General features: G+C 35.3%; 1 protein-coding gene across 1 annotated transcript in view; it reads right to left on the bottom strand.

Moving 5' to 3' along the window:
- Window positions 1–23,144, bottom strand: part of LOC111620711 (vascular endothelial growth factor receptor 1-like) — a gene marked incomplete at its 5' end in the record, with an annotated part of 62,569 nt that extends 39,425 nt beyond the window's left edge. Inside the window, 5 exons of the mRNA XM_023362699.1 lie at window positions 1,595–1,900; window positions 6,787–6,976; window positions 10,643–10,794; window positions 17,431–17,700; window positions 22,946–23,144. Coding sequence (XP_023218467.1) covers window positions 1,595–1,900; window positions 6,787–6,976; window positions 10,643–10,794; window positions 17,431–17,700; window positions 22,946–23,144 — 1,117 coding nt within the window. The remainder of the gene's footprint in view (window positions 1–1,594; window positions 1,901–6,786; window positions 6,977–10,642; window positions 10,795–17,430; window positions 17,701–22,945) is intronic.
- Between the last annotated feature and the right edge of the window lie 479 nt (window positions 23,145–23,623).

Below are 23,623 nucleotides of genomic sequence, written 5' to 3'. Positions count from 1 at the left end.
CAAAAAAATATACGTATTTTGGAAATGTTGAGTCGAATTAGTCTAGAATCGATTAATTTTATGAAAGAAAACCTTTCAAACAGCCGTAGTCCGTAAACTATGATTCCTACAAAATTGATTCATAAAGAACGGAACGTATCTACCGTCTTATAGGGGGATCTACTGTACCTTGATTTAACAAAATACTTGCAATTAACTTTATATGCTCAATTGAATTTTAACAATTTATTGTGAACTATCTAAACTAAAAATTGGACAGCTCTATATTCAACCATGCTTGCAATATACAGAAAAGAATGCAAGTTGGAACATAAACTAGATTATATAATTTATGAGGATAGTATTGAATGAAAATACAGTAAAACTTCAATTTAACAAACTAATTTGGGTGAGAGATTGTCTGTTAAAGCTAGAATTCCATTATATAATAAAGTATATTTCCCAAATGAGTGCGTTAAAAAATTAGTTTATCTGTTTTTACTTGTGTAGATACATTTGTATTTGTAGATACACAAGTAAAAATTATGTATGTATGTATGTATGTATGTATGAGAAGATTAATTTCACAGAAAAGTTTTCTATATGTATTATTGCTTGTGTACTCACATCATAGTTCTGAGACAGAAATAAATGAGTATACAATATAAATTGAAATGAATAACCAAACATTTTTTGGAAAATAAATACTTTTTAATTGTATTTAACTAAACAAATAAATAATATTCTTAAGAACAGTGACTCGTGAATTTGAAAAAACAACCTGATAATTTAATTACATTTAAAAAGCATTTTAAAATTAACAGGTTGGTAATTTTTACACGACATACAGACTAGAAATGTAGTCCGTTAAATCCAGAGTCTGTTAAGTGAAATTTGTTAAATCATGGCTTTACTGTAATACATAACTTTTGTCCTCATTTTTTATCAATTCTACTTTTTATTAGTCTACTTATAATCTCTCATAATTGGGAAAATTCTGAGAGCTTTGTTACAAAGTTCATTTTACTTATCAACGTGTTCCTTCCATGTCTTACAGTTTTATCTACAAAGTTCTTAAAATGACTCAATGTAAAAAATGAAATCCAGGAAATTTGGTGGCAGAACTTCGGTGAACTCTTGCTAACTCTAATGCTGTCCAAGAAACTTTATTGGTAGTTAAAATTCTATGAAAATTAGATCAAGATGATATTGCTGGCCATATTTGTAGTTTCAGAAAATTATATGATTTAATACATTTTCTTCTTCAAAATGTTAATGTAGCCAATACAATTTATAACTTGCATTTTGTTCTTGAAATGAAGATACAGAGTGTAAAGCTAAGGGTTTTGTTTTAGACTTAAATGTATTAAATTAACCAATAGACTATCCAGCAATAACTATTATTATTATTTTTATATTTTCTAATGCAAGTTTTAGTCCAGCAATCTCATCTCAGTCTAATGAAGGAATCATTATATTTGTATAATCATTGCAATCAAAAAACTCACTGCGCATATATATTACAAACAATACAATGTAAGTATACGGTGGCTTTTTGACACCTTTTGTTATAAAAAGATTTTTTCCAATTAACTATAATAGTATAAAATCATACCTAATATATGTAAGGTTACAGACGTGCTATTTGTAATATTTCCAGCAGTTGCAATTAATGTGTATACGCCATCATCCGTAATTCTTAAAGATGTTATTTTCAAGCCGACACAAAAATCTTTTAGACTTATTTCAAAACGTTTATCCGGCGGAAGTGGTTTTCCATCCTTGGTCCAATTCATATCAATGTTTTCAAAGTAAGGAAATGATTGAATACAGACAGAAAAGAAAACATCTTTTGATTTTTTCCTCTCAATTGCTTTTTCAATTTTATTGATTAAATTCAGGTAAGGTTTCTCAGTTAATTCTGAAAATTAAAATTAAATATATATTGAAAAATCATTCATAAAAATTTATTTTCTCATTTTTTACCATCTCTTTTTCCCAAGTTGAAGATGCAGAAAGGAGAAAAATAAGGAAAAAATGAGAAAAATTCATTTTATTTTAACTTAATTCTAAAATAACTTAATATAAAATCTTTCTCCAAAATATATCTAAAAATATTGGTAGAAGTTTACTTAGATAGTCCCAATAATCCACATTCATCTTGTTTGTGGATGGCACTTTCAGTCGCCATCCACAAACAAGATGGCGACTGGCACAGCTACTCTTTACACCGGCACTTAAAGAAATAATCTTTCACTCACTGTTGACATATTTCTAATTCCTTTTCTCCAATTTATTCGGTAAAAAACATGGTTCGGGTGATGAACGTAACTTTGTCCTTTTCCACAGTAGGAACTTTTTCCGCATTCTTAACACACATCTACATTCTTCCTCTTATGATTTTCAGGTTTTATTTGGCACTAACTTTCAGGGCTGAAGATACAATATCTGGCTCTTTCCAAACTAAAACACGTCCCGCTCCTTGATAAAACTTACTCATATGCCAAACTGTTCTCCTAGTTTTTTCATTTTGCTCACAACAATCTCGTCGATTTCAACAACACTTCCAGGTCCATCCAATTTTCATTCCTGTAAAATTAGATGACGAAACAATCATAATATGTCAACAGCTGTTCGACTACTCGTGCCCACACCCAAACAGCTGACGTTCAACGTGCATTCTATGCAAATTAGATGCCAATAAACGAAAAAGTTTGAAATTTGAGAAATTTGAAGTTGAGAAATTTTTCCAAATTTATGTTGAAAAATTACTTTAAATGACGGACTGTGACATCTAAAAGAAACAATCATGATGCTTTCGATAATTTAATTTACCATGACCTTCACATTTCGAACAATCTGCATCTGCAGGTCGCATACCAAACTTTAAAGCAAACGTACCAACTGGTGTATTTTTCTTGTCACAATTAAATTCCAAATATTCCAAATGAAAAAAAATCCCTTGAAGCTAAGAAAATTGTCCATGTTTTCCAACCTCTGCCATTACAACAATAAATGACAAAATATGAATTGTAAAGTGCAAAAAAAAGAATTGATTCACAGCAATACATAACTTTTTGAACCTAAAAATTTAAATTACTCTTAACACAGTTATAAAATGTTAGGAAATTATTCTAGTACTGAAATGACGTCAGAAAACTTGTAAAACTATATTAACTTTCAAAACACATGGAAGTGCCTCCGTTGGGATTACCAAAATGTTATTAATATGCCGATCAGACATTTGAATATTTTTTTCTCATAACTCAAAACATACTCATATTCATCATTCACAAAATATGCCAATTATCCATATGTTAAACTTTAAATTAGTCATTTTTTATGCTGAACAATTATACAAATTTATAATTTTCAAATCTGCAAGTTAAAATGATATGTTGTATAAATAAATAAATAAATATTGTACATATACTATTATATATAAGACATTTGTTATTAATTAATTATTTAAACATTTTTGCTGAGTACTAACTCTAGATATTATACAGAATGCTTTTATTCTTGAAATTTTGACATTAATATTTATTTTTAATGAATAAATGTACGGTAGATTCTTTCTTGTCAGGAGTGGTCCTGATATTAGATCCAGATAAGAAAGATTGAGATGTTTTAAATAAGACTAACTTATATGTTTATTGTTTCTATAGAAAATGTTTCTTTTTCATTTGATGCTTATTTTTGACAATTACAATTAATTTTGAAAATATTTTGTTAAAGTTGTTTGCTTCGTTCTTGGGTTGCCAACAAGCAGCAACATCACACTAATGCCTCGTTATCGTCGGCGGTGGTTGATGCATTGTGCTCTCCTACCAACTTCGAGGCAACCTTAATAGAAAATACATTAAAAAATGTACACACTGAAGTAAGGAAAGGTAAAATTTGTAGTAGTGTACAATATTCAAAAATTTTTGGTTGCCTTTGATCAGTCCAGAAATGGGAGAGTCTACCATATTAATATGGCTCTATACATTGTTGTTTACTGAAAGCTGTCAGTTTTCAAACTCATTTAGATCTATCACTTGCAACTCTTCCATTAAATTGTATTTATCATAATAAATAGTTACAATTCTATAAATTAAAATAAGATAAAAGCAATGCTTTAATAGCATAATTACTGTACATTATTATAATAATTATCTACATAAATTTATTTCTCCAAATTCCTGAAAAAACACACAGATATCCACTTTCTTCTATATTCTATATTAAAAAATAAAACTAGGAGATTAGAAAGCAAAAAGTTAATTATAAAAGAAGTAAAATTAATAAATAATTATGATCATTTTACCCCAAAAGTTATCATTAGAGTCAAAACAAAAAGAACCATTTAAATGCAGGCTACTCACTGATATAAAATATTATTGTATACATAATCTAGAAATATTTATTAAGTCAAAATTTAAAATTTAGACAATTCAAAAAACAGTGTAAAAAGTACAGAAGAATTTTTAAATCATTTAAAAATTGTAAATAATTGAAAAGAAATATAAAATCTATCATTAGATGCAAAGAATATGTATACAGAACAAATGAATAGTTAACTCTCTAATTATTTGTAAAGATTGGATTATCAAACTCAATGTTTGTCTTGTCTAATAAATTATTTTCAATTTAATAAAAAAAATATTATACTCAGTAAGTTGGTATACTAATGGGGTCCATTCTGGGCCCAAAATTAGCAGACTTAAGTGTGATTAATGTTGACACATTCAAATGTATTGTTAGAGGAATAAAATTTTACAACATGCATTAATGATTGTTTTATTATTTTCAAATTCTTTTGCTATTAGAGAGCTTATTTCTTCAAGATGAACACAGGCTATATATTATTTTCATATTAAAAAAAGGAAAATGCACAAGAATGAGGCTTTTACTGTGGCATTGTCTGCTCCATTCAAGGTCAATCCCCCTTTGCCACTTGGCGGGACTTTTTAAAACCTTTTATCTTATATTTTCGATTTTGGTTTTGATTCGTGCAATTCAAGTAGTTGTGTATAAGCTTAGTTTATATTGCCTCAGTCATTCATTTCGTATAATAGTACTTAAGCTGTCAGATATTTACAACTATAAGGAGCGAATTTATTCCTTTACATGAAACTAAACTTTTGTAAGTACATGTATAGCATTTTTATCTGTTCATTGTTTTAGTATTAAAACTACATACTATTATTTAAAGATAAGAATTAGTCTTATGTTGTCAGATATCTGTCTACATAAATTGAGTTATTTCAGTTAATTTTCAGGTGTACACCTCTGCAAATGAGCCTTATCAATGATAAAATGCCTAAAAAACATCACAATTGTCACAAAATACATTCGTGTCAAGGGACTATTGGAAAGTTTATTACTTCCTATATATGTAAGCTACTTAAAACTCAGACCCCCATCATTCCTTCCTGCTAATTTCATCTCCCTACAAACTCTCAAACCCTTTGACCACTCTGGACCAAATTCCACATAGTTACTATCTGGTACCCTATGGAAATCATGGACTACCATAAAACTAGGATCCTTCACTCCTCCTCTCTCATTTCATCCTCCCAACCCTAAACTTCTACACCTTTTGAGCAATCTGGAAAAATTTGGCATAGTAAGTCTCTAGAATACTCCAAAAAAAATATAGGTCGTTATTCTTTGTATTTATATGTGTTGTTTTTTATTTATGTACTTGTTTTTCCTTTTATATTGTGTCAGGTGTTACTTTTTGTATGTTAATTTGTGTTCTTTTGTGCCTTGGTGTCACCTTTTCCATGTGAATCCTACAGGAGCACGCTGATTGGGCAAGCAGTGTGTACGTGTGTAAAAACATACTTCCAGATGATGATATATATAAAAATTGTGGGTTGGCATCTAAAGGGGACCTTTTTCTCCAGCTACCTGGCTCGGAAATGTTTACGTAGGAGGTAAGATACTAGAAAGGAAATCGTCGTCAAACACGGAGACTAACGAAGGGACTTATCGAACACTCTGAAGAAATCCATGTCCATCCATTTGGACAAAGAGAATCCATCAGACACCATGCTGAAAATGTGCGAAGGAGTCCCCGGATTCGTTATTCAGACTATTATGTTTTCGAAATATGATCCAGGACCCACACGTAGAGAGCGTTCCGGAGTAACAAGTTGTTCTCAACACGAATTGACGTAATCGATTGTACAAAGCCGTCTCGAGGGTGGAGGCCATAGTGCACGAATGTTTCAAACGTATATATGTATATATAGATGATAATACCAATGCGAATTTATCACATATGTGAATCGGTGCGTTCTGGTTGTCGGTTGTGTTTTCATAGTCTTATAAAATACGTATGCAGCCATCATATTTTCTTATCGTTATATTAAACGATCCTTGCATTTTTGCTACGTTAGTCTGGTATTCGTTAAGTCCTCATTACCCATCTTATACACACTGTATATTCAGGTATATTATATTTTCTACACTATGCTACTTTAAAACTCGGACCCTCACTCCTTCCCCAATTTCATCCCCCACATATTGCCAAACCCTTTGACTAATTTGCACCAAATTTTTCACAGTTACTCTTTGTCATTCTGCGCGAGATATACACTACCCCATAACAAGGCCAACTTAACCCCATCCAAGTTTCCGAGCAATGCCGGGCATTCTTTGTTAGTTCTATATTAATTGTAAAATTTAGATATAAAACAAACCACTTTTGTTCGTAACGTCAATTCGGCGGCGTAATAAGCCCTAAACTTTAAAGAACTCATTAGGTTATCACAACTTAATGTTATACTTTAAAATAATTAAATTTTTATTACTTACCATAAACTTGTATCGTTTTGTGAGTTTTATATTTTTTCTTGGAATGATCCGTAAGTATGCACTCGTAATCTCCACTATCATTTAATTGGACATTGCGTACCACTAATTCCTTCGTTACAAATCTATACTTAAAATTTTGTTGGTTTACTTTTTCTTCTACGTAAGAACTTTTTTCTTCTATTCGATCATTCTATTAAAAATAAACCAATTTTATTTTTAACGATTCAATTTCAAGATATTAGACAGACGGCCATTATTTGAATTATTCGGAGTATAATATTTACGGATATACAATTACAGGTACTCGTTAATTCGAATTAAAATATTGCTTAAAATCCACCCTTTCGACACACATTCTAATTATGCTTTACTTTATTATTATACTGTATAATTAGAATGGGCTTAAATATTAGTCTATATATATATTATATAAAATATAATTAAATGAATTTTAAAAACTATTTATTTGGAGAAACTAGGATAATAACGGAGGCGAAGCAAGAGATCATTGCAACAAGAGAAAAATGAAATATTTACGAAGGCCCGGCGGACAGAGCAATCTTACAGTTCATAAACTCCCACAGAACGATCCCACGAGAATTTCGAACGCCTACGCCGGCGTTTCCCAACACGGGGCAATTGGAAAACGGACTCATTTAGAGTTTAAGTTAACCGGGTAGCCGCCGTATACGTTAGGGGGACGTAAGAATTTTAGAAAGGCTTAGGTGGGGCATAGCACAAAAAAGATTGTTCATCACAAGTGATAGAACACGACTCAATACATATAGAATTAATGGCACGCTTAAAGACACAACTTTTATTTGGTGCTTCAATGCATTTTCTTATATTTTCTATTATCTTTTGTAAATTGTTTAGTTTTAAACAACAAACCTGTCAAAGGTCATTGTTGCGCACCTAATTACGAAGCGAACTATAAATTAACGCAACGAACACCTCCGGCGAATTCACAAAATAAAGTCGAACAGAGTAATACGTAGATGCAGGCACGTAGCAAAAGCACGTTAAAAGGCGCGCCGAGAGAGGAGCGCCGCCTCTCGATCGTTTTTATTTAAAGAAAAATAAAAATCGTCTGCTGGTCCCAACAATCATTATTAAACTAATGTTCGCAATCTTCAGACATATTTCTTGCCGTACGAGGTTGTATATGGTTGATCGAGTAATCTACCGAAGCATTTATTTTATAAATTATAGCCCCATACATACCTACGAGCCACCCCCTTTAAATCGCCCTTCCAGAAACTGCCACCTCGGGTTTTTTTGCCGAGTCGCGGAGAAAAAGATTCGTTCCGCAGTAAATCGATAGTAAAAAATAAAATAAAGTAGCCATTTTCCATTTAAAATATTTTGTATAAACCAAGTTTTTTTGTCACAAAAGTTGATTAAATGAGAATACTGCGGGAACGGGAATTCCCGGCATCTTTGGAGAATGTGAGAAACGAGGGTTTTCGCTACAAGTTATGCTTTTCCCTTACTCGATCGGTGGCGTACCGTAGGGGGCGGTAGGGGCGGTCCGCCTCGGGCGGCATTTTTTAGGGGGTGGCAAAATTTCAAATAAATGATAATAATATCTTGTAAAATTTTGAAACATCCTAATCTATACTTCCATCGCGCCTATCGTCCTGACAGTCCGGGAATCCGCTCGCCGGGTGAACTAGTAACTTTTCTATCTGAAGAGGTCCTGCGAAACCTGTTGACCTTTTCTGTTTTTTTCTGCTTGTACGATTCATTCGCGTTCATATACACTACTAATATCCAATACAACTATTTTAAATAGGTCGCTGCACTACCACCGAATTTTTCATTGCTTGTTCTGTGACAATACTGAATTTTGGTCTTTTAAATTGAAATACCTAAATAAGGGGGGCCGAAATTTTCCTCCGCCCCGGGCGGCTGACACCCACGGTACGCCACTGTACTCGATTGATGGTTAGGAGTGACCATTGCGATGATTAATATCCGCGCGCGGTTCGAACAACAGTAAGACGGAGTGGGATGTATTGTACATTCTTACAGCCAAACGTGAAACTCTAGATCTTTTCGTGCTCTGAATTCTTGATATACAATACATACTGAACACCGTGATTTTTTAGTGTTTAAACAATGAAGAAGGAAACTATAATTTGTTGAATGTTTGTCTACGAGGACTCGGGGCCGGCGCCGGGCAAATTCGGCGCGTCGGCCGGAACCCGGTCCCGCGGTGTACGAAAACTCGTCGGACATTTTGCGGGACCCCTGTATAGTATATTGACTATTCGAGTGTGTGTGGAAAATGCGATCGCGTAATCCGCTAATCGACAACTCGCTGCACACCGACACGAGTGCGAGATTTTTTTCTCTCCCGTCTTCGCATCGAAATATTTCGTTGCAGCCTGTTGCGGACGTTGACGTTAAATGTTGACATCGAACGTTGGCACGTCCGCAACGCGAGTGCGGAAGACATTAAGTGTTAAGGTAATTACCCAATTAGAAAACACCGATTTAGATTAACTTTTTACAGAATGATGATACCATAAACAGATGCGAGACATTTTTAGTAGCCATGATTCGGTTTGAAGGCGTGACAAAAATCATCAAAGTTCGGTGTAACTCCATAAAGTCCTTATATCCTGGAAACTAAAATACAGTCGATCCCCCCCATGACACGGTAGATACGTTCCTGTTTTTATGAATCCATTTCTTACGAGTCCAGCCAATCATAGCCCGGCACGTATGCAGTTTACGGACTACGGCTGTTTGAAAGATTTCTTCCATAAAATTAATCGATTCTAGACTAATTCCACTCAACATTTCCCAAATACGTATAATTTTTTGGGAATAATCCATATAAACTATGCTATAAACAAAAAATTGTAGGATTACGTACCGAGCATGCACCGTTCGACTACGTCGTTGCTTAAGCTTGTTTTCGTCGTGGAGATTGCCATCGAATGGCGCTCGCGTGCTACCTGATAAATTATTTTTTTTTTTTGCGAAAAATTCGTTGAACTTTGGAGACATCGTTAATATAAATATAATTTTTATGGACGTTAAATAATAAATTGTTTTTAGTAGATCCGCTGCTCGTTTAAACTCAACGGTTTTTGCAATCCTGTCACGACACGAGTCGGCGATGACGTTTTACCGAATTATAGGAGTTCTTTTAGCATGTCTATACGAATACTGTCACAATTTTTTCGCCGTGATATAGGAATCCGAACTATAGGAACCCGTGTTATAGGGGGGTCGACTGTAATTATTTTTAGAAGATTTAATCTAAAAGGAAAAAGCATTACAGATATTTTTTAAACATTACATATACAGTAGAGCGTCGATTATCCGAATCAATTGGGGACTGGAGTTGTTCGGAAGATCGATGTTTCGGTTAACCGATTATATACGAAAAAATATATTAATTTATCCCATGTTGACATTTTTCTCCGTTGCGTGTCGCTTCGCGTTGAATTTTCGTCTATGTTAAGCCTAACGAAGACTATTGTATCGTTAAAAATTATTTTTTTATTTTGTACAAACAAAATCAATATATTGAAAAATATAAAAACAATAAAAAATTATACTTCAGAAGTTAATTTAGTACGTAAAATATTTGAGTAGCCCAAGACATAGCCAAAGATTGCAGTGCCACAGCAATGGCGAAAATTTAAATTTGCAGACTGAAATTCTTTCGGATAATTGACGTCTCGGATGATTGGCTTTCGGATAATCGACGCTCTACTGTAATACCAAATTTGTTTACTTCTCGTTGGATAAAAATTTATATAAACGAGTTAACGAAATACATAGGCCTATATTAAATCACGTTTATAGTAAAAAAAAGTAAACTTTCCTTTATACTTACCGACGTACGCTTGTTTGGATAATTCCATTCCGCAAAAACGATGGTTCCCAAGTCTACTCTTACCGAACAATTCAAAGAAAACGAACTGTTTACTAACGCGAACTTTGTACTTTTATTTGGTTCTATATATGGCTCCAACGGGGAAGGTTCGTCTAAAAATATTTCAAAATAATAAATCGATAAATAAAAATACAGAAAATAAATTTTTAAATGCTCGTAAATTGTATATTATACACCTGCGATCAAAAATTTTCCAGAAGTCCATTTAATATCGAGCGTATTGAAAAGCTCGGATTGCTTCCGGCAAACGATATGGCAGCCGCCGTAAGGCTCTTAACAGCTGTATTTTGCGTCGACGAATAAACCCCGAATAAATTAATATTCGGTTAGTACGTTAATAGAATATTTTAATATACTGGTGTATTTACCTAAGACGTCACAATTTTTTGTCGTTAAATCTTAGGATCGATTTAATTATTTAAAACTCCTACGGAAATTTAGAATATCTTTATCTCTATTTCTCTCTTCGAAATTTTTATTTTTCATTAATTGGTTCTAATTAAAGAAGTTCAAAAATCATTTAACGTAACGTGGAATCGCCATTTTTATTGTTTTTTCTCCCGAAATTGCCGGAAACGCTAGCAGTTGCATCGCTTCCGGCAGCATCTCGCTGGATCGATGATGAGATTTTGAATACGCCCGTAGCTGCGAGTAAAATATAACAAATATTTACATAACCACTTAAAAAGTAGTATCCGTCAGCGCGCACACGCACCCGCTCGTACAATCCCTCCAATCCTAGATGCATCGGAAGTAATGGGTTGTCTGTCGTATCTCTCCGAATCGTCCCTACTATCGACCACGTACGGGTACGTTCGAGTACGACCCGAATCGAGGAAATAGCCAAAATTTGAAGAGCGTAATATCCAATATGTGTGGCCGTTACGCACGACCGCGACTCGTTTCTCGGCTAAGAAACGTCACGCGGCTTCCACCGGAAGGAAAAGCACCGAATTTACGGTGGGCGGACAAATACGATAAATACATGTGGACTCTAAAGGGACGACGATCTACTCGTTAGCCTATACTAGAGTTGTCAACTCTCCCGGAAAAACACCTTCAGTTTTTAAAATCTCCCGGATTTTTCGTCATGCCAGCACTAAAAGAAATCGGAGCAGCTACCACCTTTCGACCCTCGAAACATACAGAATGGCATGGCGGCTAACGACTCGGGCTCCGGCTCGGTAGCTACTCCGGTCGGTGCAGCGACTGTACCGACAGAGAGCGGCAGTGGCGCGAGCCTTTTTTCCGTAAGACCCGCGCGTATTGCCAGACGCTTTGCGCCGCTCCCAGTCGGTGCGGTCGCTGCGCAACCGACGCCGCTACTGTTTTCGCGTCAGTCGACGCGCGTCCGATCATTCGACCCGCCCGGCTTTCTTCACCGCGCATCATCGCTTGTGTAATTAGTGGCCACGCTGCGACAGAAGCGGAAAGCACGCACTATTTTTATCTAAGTAATACATAATGACTTGTATTTGTAAACGCTGTAAGTAGGTACGCGAGTATTGTTGTTGTCGCTTTGGTATTTATACGGCACAAATATCGTAATGTCGGATTCGGAAAGCTCGACGCAAAAGACATCGTCGAAAAAGAGGAAACTGGTTGAACGATCCTCTGTTTAGTACTCGGCTTAGTAAACGACACAATTTCACCTCTGAATGTAAATTATTCACGACCGATAATACAGTTAAATACAAATGTAAAAGAGCTCCGATTGTGCATTCGGAATGAAAAAACATAAGTTATTTTTCGAAAACGAGTCTTCTGTGGCATCAATTTCTAGTTTCTTCGTGAAAAAACATTCCCGAGATGAAGACCAAATAACTGCTGCAGAAGTTACTGTGTATCTGTGTATCGGCATCGTCGCGGCTACTCGAACCGAGATTGGACAAATAAGTTGTTTCCTACGTTATTTCCCGATTTAGAAGTTGCGAAGAAAGTAGTGTGCGGGCGAACTAAAGCTACATCTATTTGTGAAAATGTCGTAGCCCCGCCGTCGCAAGAAATACTGCTATTCGAATTGCACGATTCGACATATTTTTCTGTTGGCACAGATAGTGTTACCACCCGTCCGGTTTTCACCCGGACAGTCCGGGAATCGACTCACTGTCCGGGTGAACTACAGTAGACTCCTATAACGCGGGTTGAGATAATGCGGATTCGTATATCGCGGCGAAAAAAGTGCGACCGTATTCTTATAAAGACGATAAAAGAGACTCGTAAAATGCGGTAAAACGTCATCACCGACTCGTGTCGCGACAGGATTGGTCGAATCTAGACCAATAGTGGACGAGCAGCCGAACTACTTACACGCTACCGAGAGTTTAGGCGGGTAAGTCGAGTTTACTATCGTCTGTACAGTATATAGATATAAATTAGGTACTGTAAGTCTAATACAGTACTGTAATTTTATACATTTCTTGTGAAAAAAACATTTCTTATTCAACGGCCATAAAAATTATTTATATTAATGATGTCTCCAAAATTCAACAAATTTTTCGCAGAAAAATAACTTATCAGAAAACGCGGCCGCCGTTTGGTGCGCCTCTCCGCGACGAAAACGAGCTTAAGCAATGGCGTGGTCGAACGGTGCACACTCGGTAAGTAATCCTACAATTTTTTGTTTATAGCATAGTTTATACGTATTATTCCCAAAAAAAAATTATACGTGTTTTGGAAATGTTAAGTCGAATTAGTCTAGAATCGATTAATTTTATGGAAGAAAATCTTTCAAACAGCCGTAGTCCGTAAACTGCATACGTGCCGGGTTGTGATTGGCTCATGTATTTGAGGATTCCGACAATGCGAAATTCTTATAAAGCGGAACGTATCTACCGCGTTATAGGGAGATCGACTGTACACGACTTTATGACAAAAAAACAGGAATTTCGGAAGAGCCAGGATCTTCGTTACAAAAACTGAACTGTACATTTCTGTGTACATATATTCTTGTGTTATTTAACATATATTATTACAGTAGAGCAATGGTTCCCAATTAGTGGTACGCGTACCCCCGGGGGTACGCGCGGCAATCTAAAATTGGTCGATTTAAAATTTAAATGCATGAGATGAAGCAATCAAAAAAATAATGGGTAGACCAGCAAAAATTCGGCAATTTACAACATGATGTCGAATGTACAAATTCGTTTATTTATAACTAAAAATATTCTCGAAATTTCATCAAAAAAATGCATTTGCGGCAATACCTAAATGAAATTCTTGCGCGAGAAACAAAAATTATACATATTGATTAAAAACCTACTACTGTGAGGTAGGAATAAGGACTTATCACACCAGTGATAATAAGCACAAATACTCAAAATATCAATGGGATACATTTAATAAAACGAGAATGGGTGTACATTACAAACTATTAAATTAATAATTGACATGAAATAACCAAAATGCATTTCGGACTATCGGAATAGTCCCTCTTCAGTTGGTATACATATATAAAAAAAGGTGAGATACTTAGAATTATACAAGACAAAGAAACCGTTATAAAAGTATGATTATTGAGTAATAATTGGGTGTAGAGGAACAGGCTTAAGGTGGCTTCATTATGTTAAATGGTAGCTTGACATGAGGGATACTATTATAAACAGTATTAAAAATTAGTGAGATAATATGATGATTGTTTTCTAAATCTACATACCATAACAGTAGTAAGCTGGAGTTTGAAGGTGGTATTGCTACAAGATGTAGAACAGTTATGAGAGAGTTATGATTGATTAAAAACCTACTACTGTGAGGTAGTAGGTTTTTAATCAATTTGTTTAAATCAAGGGCTAAAAGCAATTTCCTTTATATTTAATTTATAGAATAATTTGCCTAGATCCCAGTTGATATTTGAGCACAGACCCTCATATATATAATGATGAAATCTATTGTCTTAATACTAACATCTGGCTGGTAAGTGATGTAATGAAGGTTGGCCATTAAGTTGTTTGTCACCACTTGTTCCCCAGATGTTGCCTGTAACACACCTCTCTCATAACTGTTCTACATCTTGTAGCAATACCACCTTCAAACTCCAGCTTACTACTGTTATGGTATGTAGATTTAACTTATTTTGTAAAACAATCATCATATTATCTCACTAATTTTTAATATTGTTTATAATAGTATCCCTCATGTCAAGCTACCATTTAACATAATGAAGCCACCTTAAGCCTGTTCCTCTACACCCAATTATTACTCAATAATCATACTTTTATAACGGTTTCTTTGTCTTGTATAATTCTAAGTATCTCACCTTCTTTTTTTATATGTATACCAACTGAAGAGGGACTATTCCGATAGTCCGAAATGCATTTTGGTTATTTCATGTCAATTATTAATTTAATAGTTTGTAATGTACACCCATTCTCGTTTTATTAAATGTATCCCATTGATATTTTGAGTGTTTGTGCTTATTATCACTGGTGTGATAAGTCCTTATTCCTACCTCACAGTAGTAGGTTTTTAATCAATTTGTTTAAATCATGGGCTAAAAGCAATTTCCTTTATAAAAAATTATACAATTAACACAATTTGTTTTCGCGAACTTAATTTTTAAAATTTTTGTCGCTATTGCGAATAACTCCACCGACCACCTTCCCATCTCTGACCAAGACGAATTAATAGACATTTCATGCAACAGCAGACTCAAGAGTTGTTTTGCAGAGCAATCATTGGGTAATTTTTGGGCTGACCTAAAAGACATTTATCATGTCAGCGAAGCGGCAATAAAATATTTACTACCATTTTGCATAACATACCTCTGCGAGAGCGGATTTTCGGCCATGACAAACCTGAAAACTAAACATCGTCACCGACTTCAACTCAAAGATGACTCGAAACTGAAGCTGACCAAAAAGTAACCAGATTTTACAAAGTTGTGCAATGAAAATCGTGCACATTTGTCACATTAAAATTAAATAACCTTATGTTATTTCCATTATTAGAACTGTATTTTAAAGGTAATAAATGTAAAAAAAACTTATTCTATTTATCACTAGCTGTCTATCCGCAGCTCCGCACGCATTATATCAAATTTTCTCGTGAGAGTAAGACATTTTCTCGTAGTAAAATGTAACCTATGTCCATCTCCAACATGTAAGCTATCTCAGTGCCAAATTTTATTAAAACCTGTTCAGCGGTTTACACGTAGAAAAGGTGACAGACAGACAGTATTACCTTCAAATTTATAATATTAGTATGAATTAATATGAATTTCTGCTGTAAGGGGTACGCGAGTTTGAGCTCTTTCTTGAAGTGGTACGCAGGAAAAATTAATTGGGAACCACTGCAGTAGAGCATCGATTATCCGACCCCCGATCGACCGTCACATCGGTTAACCAACCGCGTTCTAGTCGTCAAATTCAAATGTCCGCTAGTGATGTGGCGCTACAATATTTACCTACGTCTTGGCTACTTTAATATTATTTTTGTTAAATTTTTTCGTGTTTTACTGGCAACACTGGCTCGACCATAAAAGGAAGAACAGTATTTAAACGAGGCTTAATTTTCTAATTACGAGTGGTTGGTTGTTTGTTTCGTGAGCAATAAGATAAAGTAATTTAAAATAATTTTTAACGATACAATAGCGACGATTATTATTTTTAAAAAATTTTGTTAGGCTTAACATCGATGAAAATTCAACGCGAAGTAGGTTAATAGCGATATACTAATANAAAATAAATATATTGAAAAATATAAAAACCAAAAAAATATACTATAGAAGTTGATCTAGTATTAAAAACGTTCGATTCGGCACGACACACAGTTGTCAGAAAAACACCACACAAAAGTGCCAGTGCTGCCAGCCAAAACACACACATCAAACAAAAAAAATATTGGAGTAGCCCAAGATGTAGCCAAAGATTGCAGCGCCACAGCACTAGCGAAAATTTACAAACAAAATAAATATATTGAAAAATATAAAAACCAAAAAATATATACTTTAGAAGGTTATCTAGTATCAAAAACGTTCGATTCATGATGACACACAGTTCTCAGAAAAATACCACACAAAAGTGACACTGCTGCCAGCTAAAACACATACACAACAAAAAATATTGGAGTAGCCCGAGATATACAAAGATTGCAGCGCCACAGCACTAGCGAAAATTTAAATTTGCCGACTGGAATTATTTCGGATAAACGACGCTCTACTGTATACTAATATACTATACTAATAATGTATTTTTTCATACTTTTCGGTTATCCGACCAACCCCAGTCCGCAATTGAGTCGGATAATCGATGCTGTATTGTATGCAAATTAATATAAAAATAACTTAAAATTAAAATAAAATTAATTTTTGGTGGCGTGTTACCCTTTACTCTGTGTTAAAATGACCCGGTATAACGCTGTTTCGTTTCGCGCTCGGTCTTCTAGGAAAGTATCCCCCGCGTTAAGCGAGATCTTACTGTACTCGGTAGAGGAAGTACGCGGGATAAATTCGATCCGATCGAAGTAACTGTCGTTTTAATGATGTAGTAACAGCTTTTTACTTTAAACGCGTGCGAGAAAAATAAATTTCCAGTATAAAATTAGTTAAAAAGTGATCGATAGATGACGTTAGTTACCAACGTTCCGACGTTTATATATACAGTTACACTAAATAAACCTTGGCGTTAAACCGATTTAACGTTAGAGTTAATAAAACTAAAGTCGATTACCATAAATATAGGCTACCGTAATACAGTATAAAGGCTTATATATTATACGAATATTACACTTACCAAAGTAAATCAGATGAACGATTACTTCGTGGGTGACATTTTCGTGTTGGGCTTTGCAATAAAACTTGTCGTTAAAAAATATGGTGGGGAAATTTAAAACGAAACCTTCTCTAGGATCGTACAATATATCTTCGGTCATGGGCACGTATTCGGAATCTTTCCACAGTGTGACGTTCAAATTGGAAAAGGTGGGGCGACAAGGCAGGACGGTCTTTTGGCCGTGGTGAACCGGAATGATGAATATGGACTTGACGAAAACGTTATCTGCATCTGAAATATTTAACGTTTACCTTTAAATCTCGCTTTCTCCTTCGAAACTTCTATACAACCCGGTCGCTGCCTTTGGGCAAATTTCCTTTTACAGAAATTACTTTTTCCTTATTTTACGAAATGGAAATTAATGTAAACATAATATAAACGTAGTTTTAATTTTAAATAATTTACGCGTTAAAATACAACCGAGTTAACTACATTTTCGTTTAAAAAAAATTATAATTTTTTCTCGCACCGAACAATTAAATAATCCGACAACCGGTTGCTCCACTTTCCCGGTAACATTTAAAATCTCGGTGGCGCCATCTGTTATATTTTATTTTTAAAAATATATATTTCTAACTTTTATAAAATGATAAAAAGCTTAATTTTCGGGGTAGAAACGAGTTTTATAAAAAAGAATTGTAAATGCTAATAACCAGTAAAATCGTCATTAAGTCCGACACTACTAGAGATACGCACCACCCCCATTATCTCCCCATCCCCTCGATCTTTAACCGCCAAAATTTAATAAAATCGATCTCTTAATACGCAAACCTCCTCGCAAAATTTCGGAAATTTTCCACAAAAAGCACCGGAGTTAAGCTTCAAACGGGGCGAACGAAATCGTGCCACACACCCATCCGCGCGTACAGAAATTACCCCCGTATTTTTTTGATTTCTCGACGCCCAAAAATGTAAAAATCTGGGGAAGGCGTTTTTTGCCGGATGGCCACACTTTCCCTCCGTTATAACACTTATTAACCCTTTTAAAGCCACGACGTAAAGATGACAGTTTTAATGTTATTTATAATTTAGGATATCCTAAATTTCGATTATCGAGAAACGAGGATTAAAAATAACGGCATGGAGGAAAATCTCGATAGCAAAATATCAAAATTTTATAATATATCGGTGAAAACAAGTTGTCGTTCATTTTGGAATTCTTTTAGTGCACCGCGTCGTCACATTCTTAAGAAAATATAATAATTTGGACGTATTTTCAAAAATTGCTTTGGTGCAAGATATATTATTTCAATTGAAAATGCACTAAGTATGGATACGGATGATGTAAATGTAGACATGGATTATCGTATTGAAGATGAAACTTTTACTGGCGATTTTGATCGTCCCAACAAAATAATATCGGATAGAGAAAAATTGAATACGGCACTGGCGATAACAAAAAATATTGCAGATATTTTGGCTAATTATGGAAGGCAAACCTTCAATTAATATGCAGAGGAATTAAAAGTAATAGAAAGCGATGCAACAAATGGAATTTCTCTTTCGAAGGCGACAGTAGTGAGCTTAGTATAACTGAACCCGAAGAACAAATTCGGTCTAATAACGAGCCCTGTTCAAATCGATGAAATAAAAACTTAAAATTCAAAACTAAAATTAAATCCAAAGGACTAAGCAGACCACTTTTTACAAAAGAAAAATTAAAATACAGAATAAAAAATAATACAGTATATTTATTTTACTTTATTGGNCTGTTCAAATCAATCAAATAAAAACTTAAAATTCAAAACTAAAATTAAATTCAAAGGACATCCGAAGAGAAAGATAAGCAGACCACTTTTTACAAAAAAAATTAAAATACAGAATAAAAAATAATATATGTATTTTAATTCATTGGTATACCTACCAATCTACTTTAAATTTCATTATCTGTATTTCACCAATTTAAAGATACTTCATAGTTTATTGATTACTTTATTGAACAACATTGTAACCGAACTTTAATAAATTAAACTATAATTATTTATAATTGCGTAATTGCGGTATTATCAAAATATTAATTGTAATAACGGCGCATACAGTCGGTATCCGGCCGGAATATAGGAACATACAGTTAGTACGTATAAGTAGCCGACTGCGTACACGTATCATACGTATAAATAGCCAATGGCGTATACGTACTGTATGTATAAACAGCCACGTCCTTAACTATATACGAACTTCCACGAAAACCGGAAGTCACGTTATTTCGATTCAAAAATTTTTCCCCGAAAAGTGTTTGATAGACGACCGACACGATTCTATTGTTAAAGGTAAAGTGTGACGTACGGGGACGAGCCACTGCTAATTTCGGTTAGAAATCGTATATTTTAAATTAGATAAATTTTAAAACGGTTAAAAATTGCAGCCCGGCATGGCCATTGTGTCGCAATAAATAATTGACGGTTTCGGTTGTTATTCCGCTTCTCGCAGAGCTGGCTAGCCTAGGTTGTGTATCAATTTTAGTATTAAATTTAAGCCTTATCTAGCTTATACGTAGCTGCACCACTTATCGGCGTACGCTACAACTAAGGTTCCTTTAGACTCGCGGCCTAAAGAAAACCTAAAAACTGCGCATCGACATTAAATGTAGAGGGGTAGTACCTTACGTACCGTACGCCGCTCGGAAGGATCCCTCCTTTCTGTTCTTTCTATCTTTTCGTCTTCCTTCCTCCCTATCTCTCTCTCCTCCCCTTATTCCTCCGGCCCGAACACAATGTACCGTACGGCCGTTCTTTTTTAAGCGTTAAATAGTGACGAGTTTCGTAAAGAATCGTAAACGCTAATAACGAACGACGTCCTCCCTTTCGACCTTCCGAGATTTCCGTAACGTGTATAACAGCCTTATAGGCTGTTATACACGTTACGGAAATCCTTTGAGGATTAGCCGTGATTTTTTTTTCTATCTATCCACCTTTAAATAAAAATAATTCTTTATACGTTGGAAAATATTTTAATAAGTTTTGTAAATTACTATGTTCGATCCAGCCAGTTATATCCGATTTTTTTTTTTTCGTCTGTTAAGTACATCCTTTGAGGATTTCCGTAACGTGTATAACAGCCTTATATACGAAGGTTTTATCTTCTCGCCCCCTCGACCTTTAACCGGCAAAAATACGCGACAAATTTCTTTTCTTAATCTTAACTCCATTCCGAGATATTAAACGAAATAGACACCAAAACACGTATACGCACCTAGGCTTACACGCACGCGCACACATATTTATATACATACATACATAGCCACGAAATTTTTCCGTTTTTTCTTTTAATATTTTATGGATTGGGAGGGTGTCGAAACGAGGAGATTGGCAAAAAAGTCGGAGGGTGAAATTTGACACGATTCCGATACTTTCCCGCGTTATAGGCTATACCGTACGGTGCTGTACAGCAGTGTTTCTTAACAGGGGGACCGCGGCCCCCTTGGGGTCCGTAAGAAGTTCGCCGGGGGCCGCCAAATTATGAAAAATTTCCTTCAGAATATAATAAAAAGAAAATTGATGTATAACCGAATATCGTATTGAAAAGCGAAATAAGAAAGATTAAGTTTTCGTATTTAGTTTTTTTTATTTATTTCTTATTTTTTCCTACTTACAACTTTGTTAGTACAGAAGAAATAAATGCAAATATGCTACTGACACCGCACTATTTATTTCTTTTATTTCAAAGTAATTCTAAGAAATTATTAAAACTATTAATGCTTGGAATTTTGCATACAAATTCGTGCAGAAAATCCTCCCCTGTTTGCTGCCTTTCGCAAGTACGTATTTTCGAATATTTTTTGTTTTTTCTATAAATTTTTAAATGTTTCTTATTTTATTTTTTGTTAAAAATTAATGAGCTTTTATGCTTAATTGTGGAGTTTGAATGTTATTTAAACAGATAATAAAATAATAAAGTTATTTTTTTACATTTATTATATAAAAAAATAAAGCAATAATAAAAAAAATCAATTTATTATAAATAATTTAACAAATATAAATTATTATTAAAAAATGGAGGTTACAAAAAAAATTATGAAATATTTGGTGGGTCGCGAGTATAAAAAGGTTAAGAACCACTGCTGTACAGTACATAAGAGCCGGGAAAGTAAAAATAATTATTTACTTAAATTATTTGGCTAGAATTGATATGTAAAAATGTTGCATACATATACGGTATTTACTTAAAAAGTGCGGGTTTTATTAAAAGGAAGAAGAAGTGTTGAACCGTTTGATTAAACAAAATTGCCGGTTTGGTCAGACGACTAGAATTTCCAAACAAACTTTTATTACCGGATGCGCGAGTGCTGGGCAAATGGAAATTTCAGCACGTGGCTACGACATACGTATAGTACACGTATACGCCGTACAGTACAGTACATTAAATTAGTAAAACGATTCTTTTAAAACGTTTCGAAACTTTGCAGATACTGTATTACCGTTTATTTAAAAATGCCAAATATTTCCACGAATCGTACTTAATTTAAGAAGGCGCCTTGGGCATATATTTTAAACGGATTTATTAACGTAGCCGCCGGTGTCGGAAATCGAGGATTTTTGCCGGGCCCGACGGCGATTCTTACCCCTGTAAAATCTACGTTACTTTTAAAGAGAAAATAAAATCTTTAAGATCCCGGCCGGAAGGAATTCGAATCGTCCGAAATTCTTACTTTCTTTCGTACTCGATTGCCTCCGGTTCTTTCAATTCGTAGGAGCCAGCCTAAGGTATTATTAGCCAGGTCGTGGCCGAAGTTTTAAACGTCGGACGTTCGGCGTCTCTTTCCCGTAATCCTAGAAATTTGACAATGGTGTTTGGAACGTAGAGCGCGATACCACTGACTATCTAAACACCATTGTCAAAATTCTAGGCCGAACGTCCGACGTTCACGGTTTCGGCCTCGACCTCTCTGTTAACTTCCGTTTATAAACGCCACGTTTATTAATTCTCGGTCCCGGCGCGTTACCGTACCGCTCCTAGCGATTTTAATTTCTGGTTACCTTCCCGACTGTTATAATATAATATTATAACGGCGTGACGTTTGAGCCTCCGGGTGGTGGGAATCCGTCTAAAAACGGCCAAAAAACTCGTACCGGAAATAAGCGCGCGCTTTGGTATCTATTTAGTTTAATATCCGAGGGAGGAAATTTGGTACACTATCTGGCGTATAAGGGGCACGGATGCTATTAAAATTTGGTGATTGAAGGTGGCGCGTGGTATCCGAAAAGGGGACTTAACCGCCATTTTACTGGTTATTCACATTTACGACTTTTTTTAATATAAAACTCGTCTCTACGCTCAAAATTAAGCTTTTTGTCATTTTATAGTAATTAATAATATAAAAAGTTTTAAAAGTAAAACGCTGCCGCGAGCAATTTTAAATGTCTTTAAAACGTATCAAATTTTCCTGGTACTCTTCTCATCTCGTGGGCGGAAGGCGCGGACTCGTCTCCTTTAGAACGGTAAGTTTGGTAAATCGGAAGGAGAATTTCGGACTCACCGTTGACGAAGAGGTAGACGGAGGTAGCGTCTTCCGGAGAGCGGCAGTCGGTCCCTCGGTGGCAGCAGGTGTAGTATCCGGTGTGGTTGTATTCGGCCGGACTCAGCAAGTAGACGCTGCGGTACCGCTGAGCCTGGGAATTCCACTGGTCGCTACCGTTTCCCTGGAGGGGTTCCGAGCTTTCCTGAGAACAGACGACGGGTTAGTTCGGGCGCTTTCCCTCTCGACTTTCGTTAATTAATTTAATTAATAAAACAATAACGGCCTCCGTCCGCCCTAAGCCTTTCTAGCGGCCACTTATTTTACCTTCGTTTCCGACGTATTAAACGTTAAGAAAGAATTCCCTCGGCCTTTGGTCGCTGCGGAGCGCGGACCCAATGCGGATAATCGGGAATAATTAATTTAACATACCGGACGGCGGTATTTTAAAACGGCTGTTAGTTTACCTTCGTTCGCGGCGTTAACGGACGTCTCCGCCCATTAAGGATAAAAATAGTAATTACTTCTGGCCGAAAAATAGGAAGGGGCGACGATACCCTAGCCCGGAACTCGTTCTCCCTTTATTTTTCGCCGACGAAAAGGGAGGAACTTCTCGCTCCGAGAAAGAAGACCGCGGACGCCGGAATCTTTCCGCCCTCTCCCCATGGGCGTAGCGAGGGGGGAGCCTGGGTGGGCACG

This window comes from Centruroides sculpturatus, unplaced genomic scaffold (genome assembly GCF_000671375.1).
Source record: "Centruroides sculpturatus isolate CEXI.00-Female unplaced genomic scaffold, Cexi_2.0 scaffold243, whole genome shotgun sequence".
In the NCBI taxonomy this organism is placed as follows: domain Eukaryota; kingdom Metazoa; phylum Arthropoda; class Arachnida; order Scorpiones; family Buthidae; genus Centruroides; species Centruroides sculpturatus.
The sequence above is the reverse complement of the archived record's forward strand: the minus strand, read 5'-3'. Positions and strand labels throughout refer to the sequence as shown.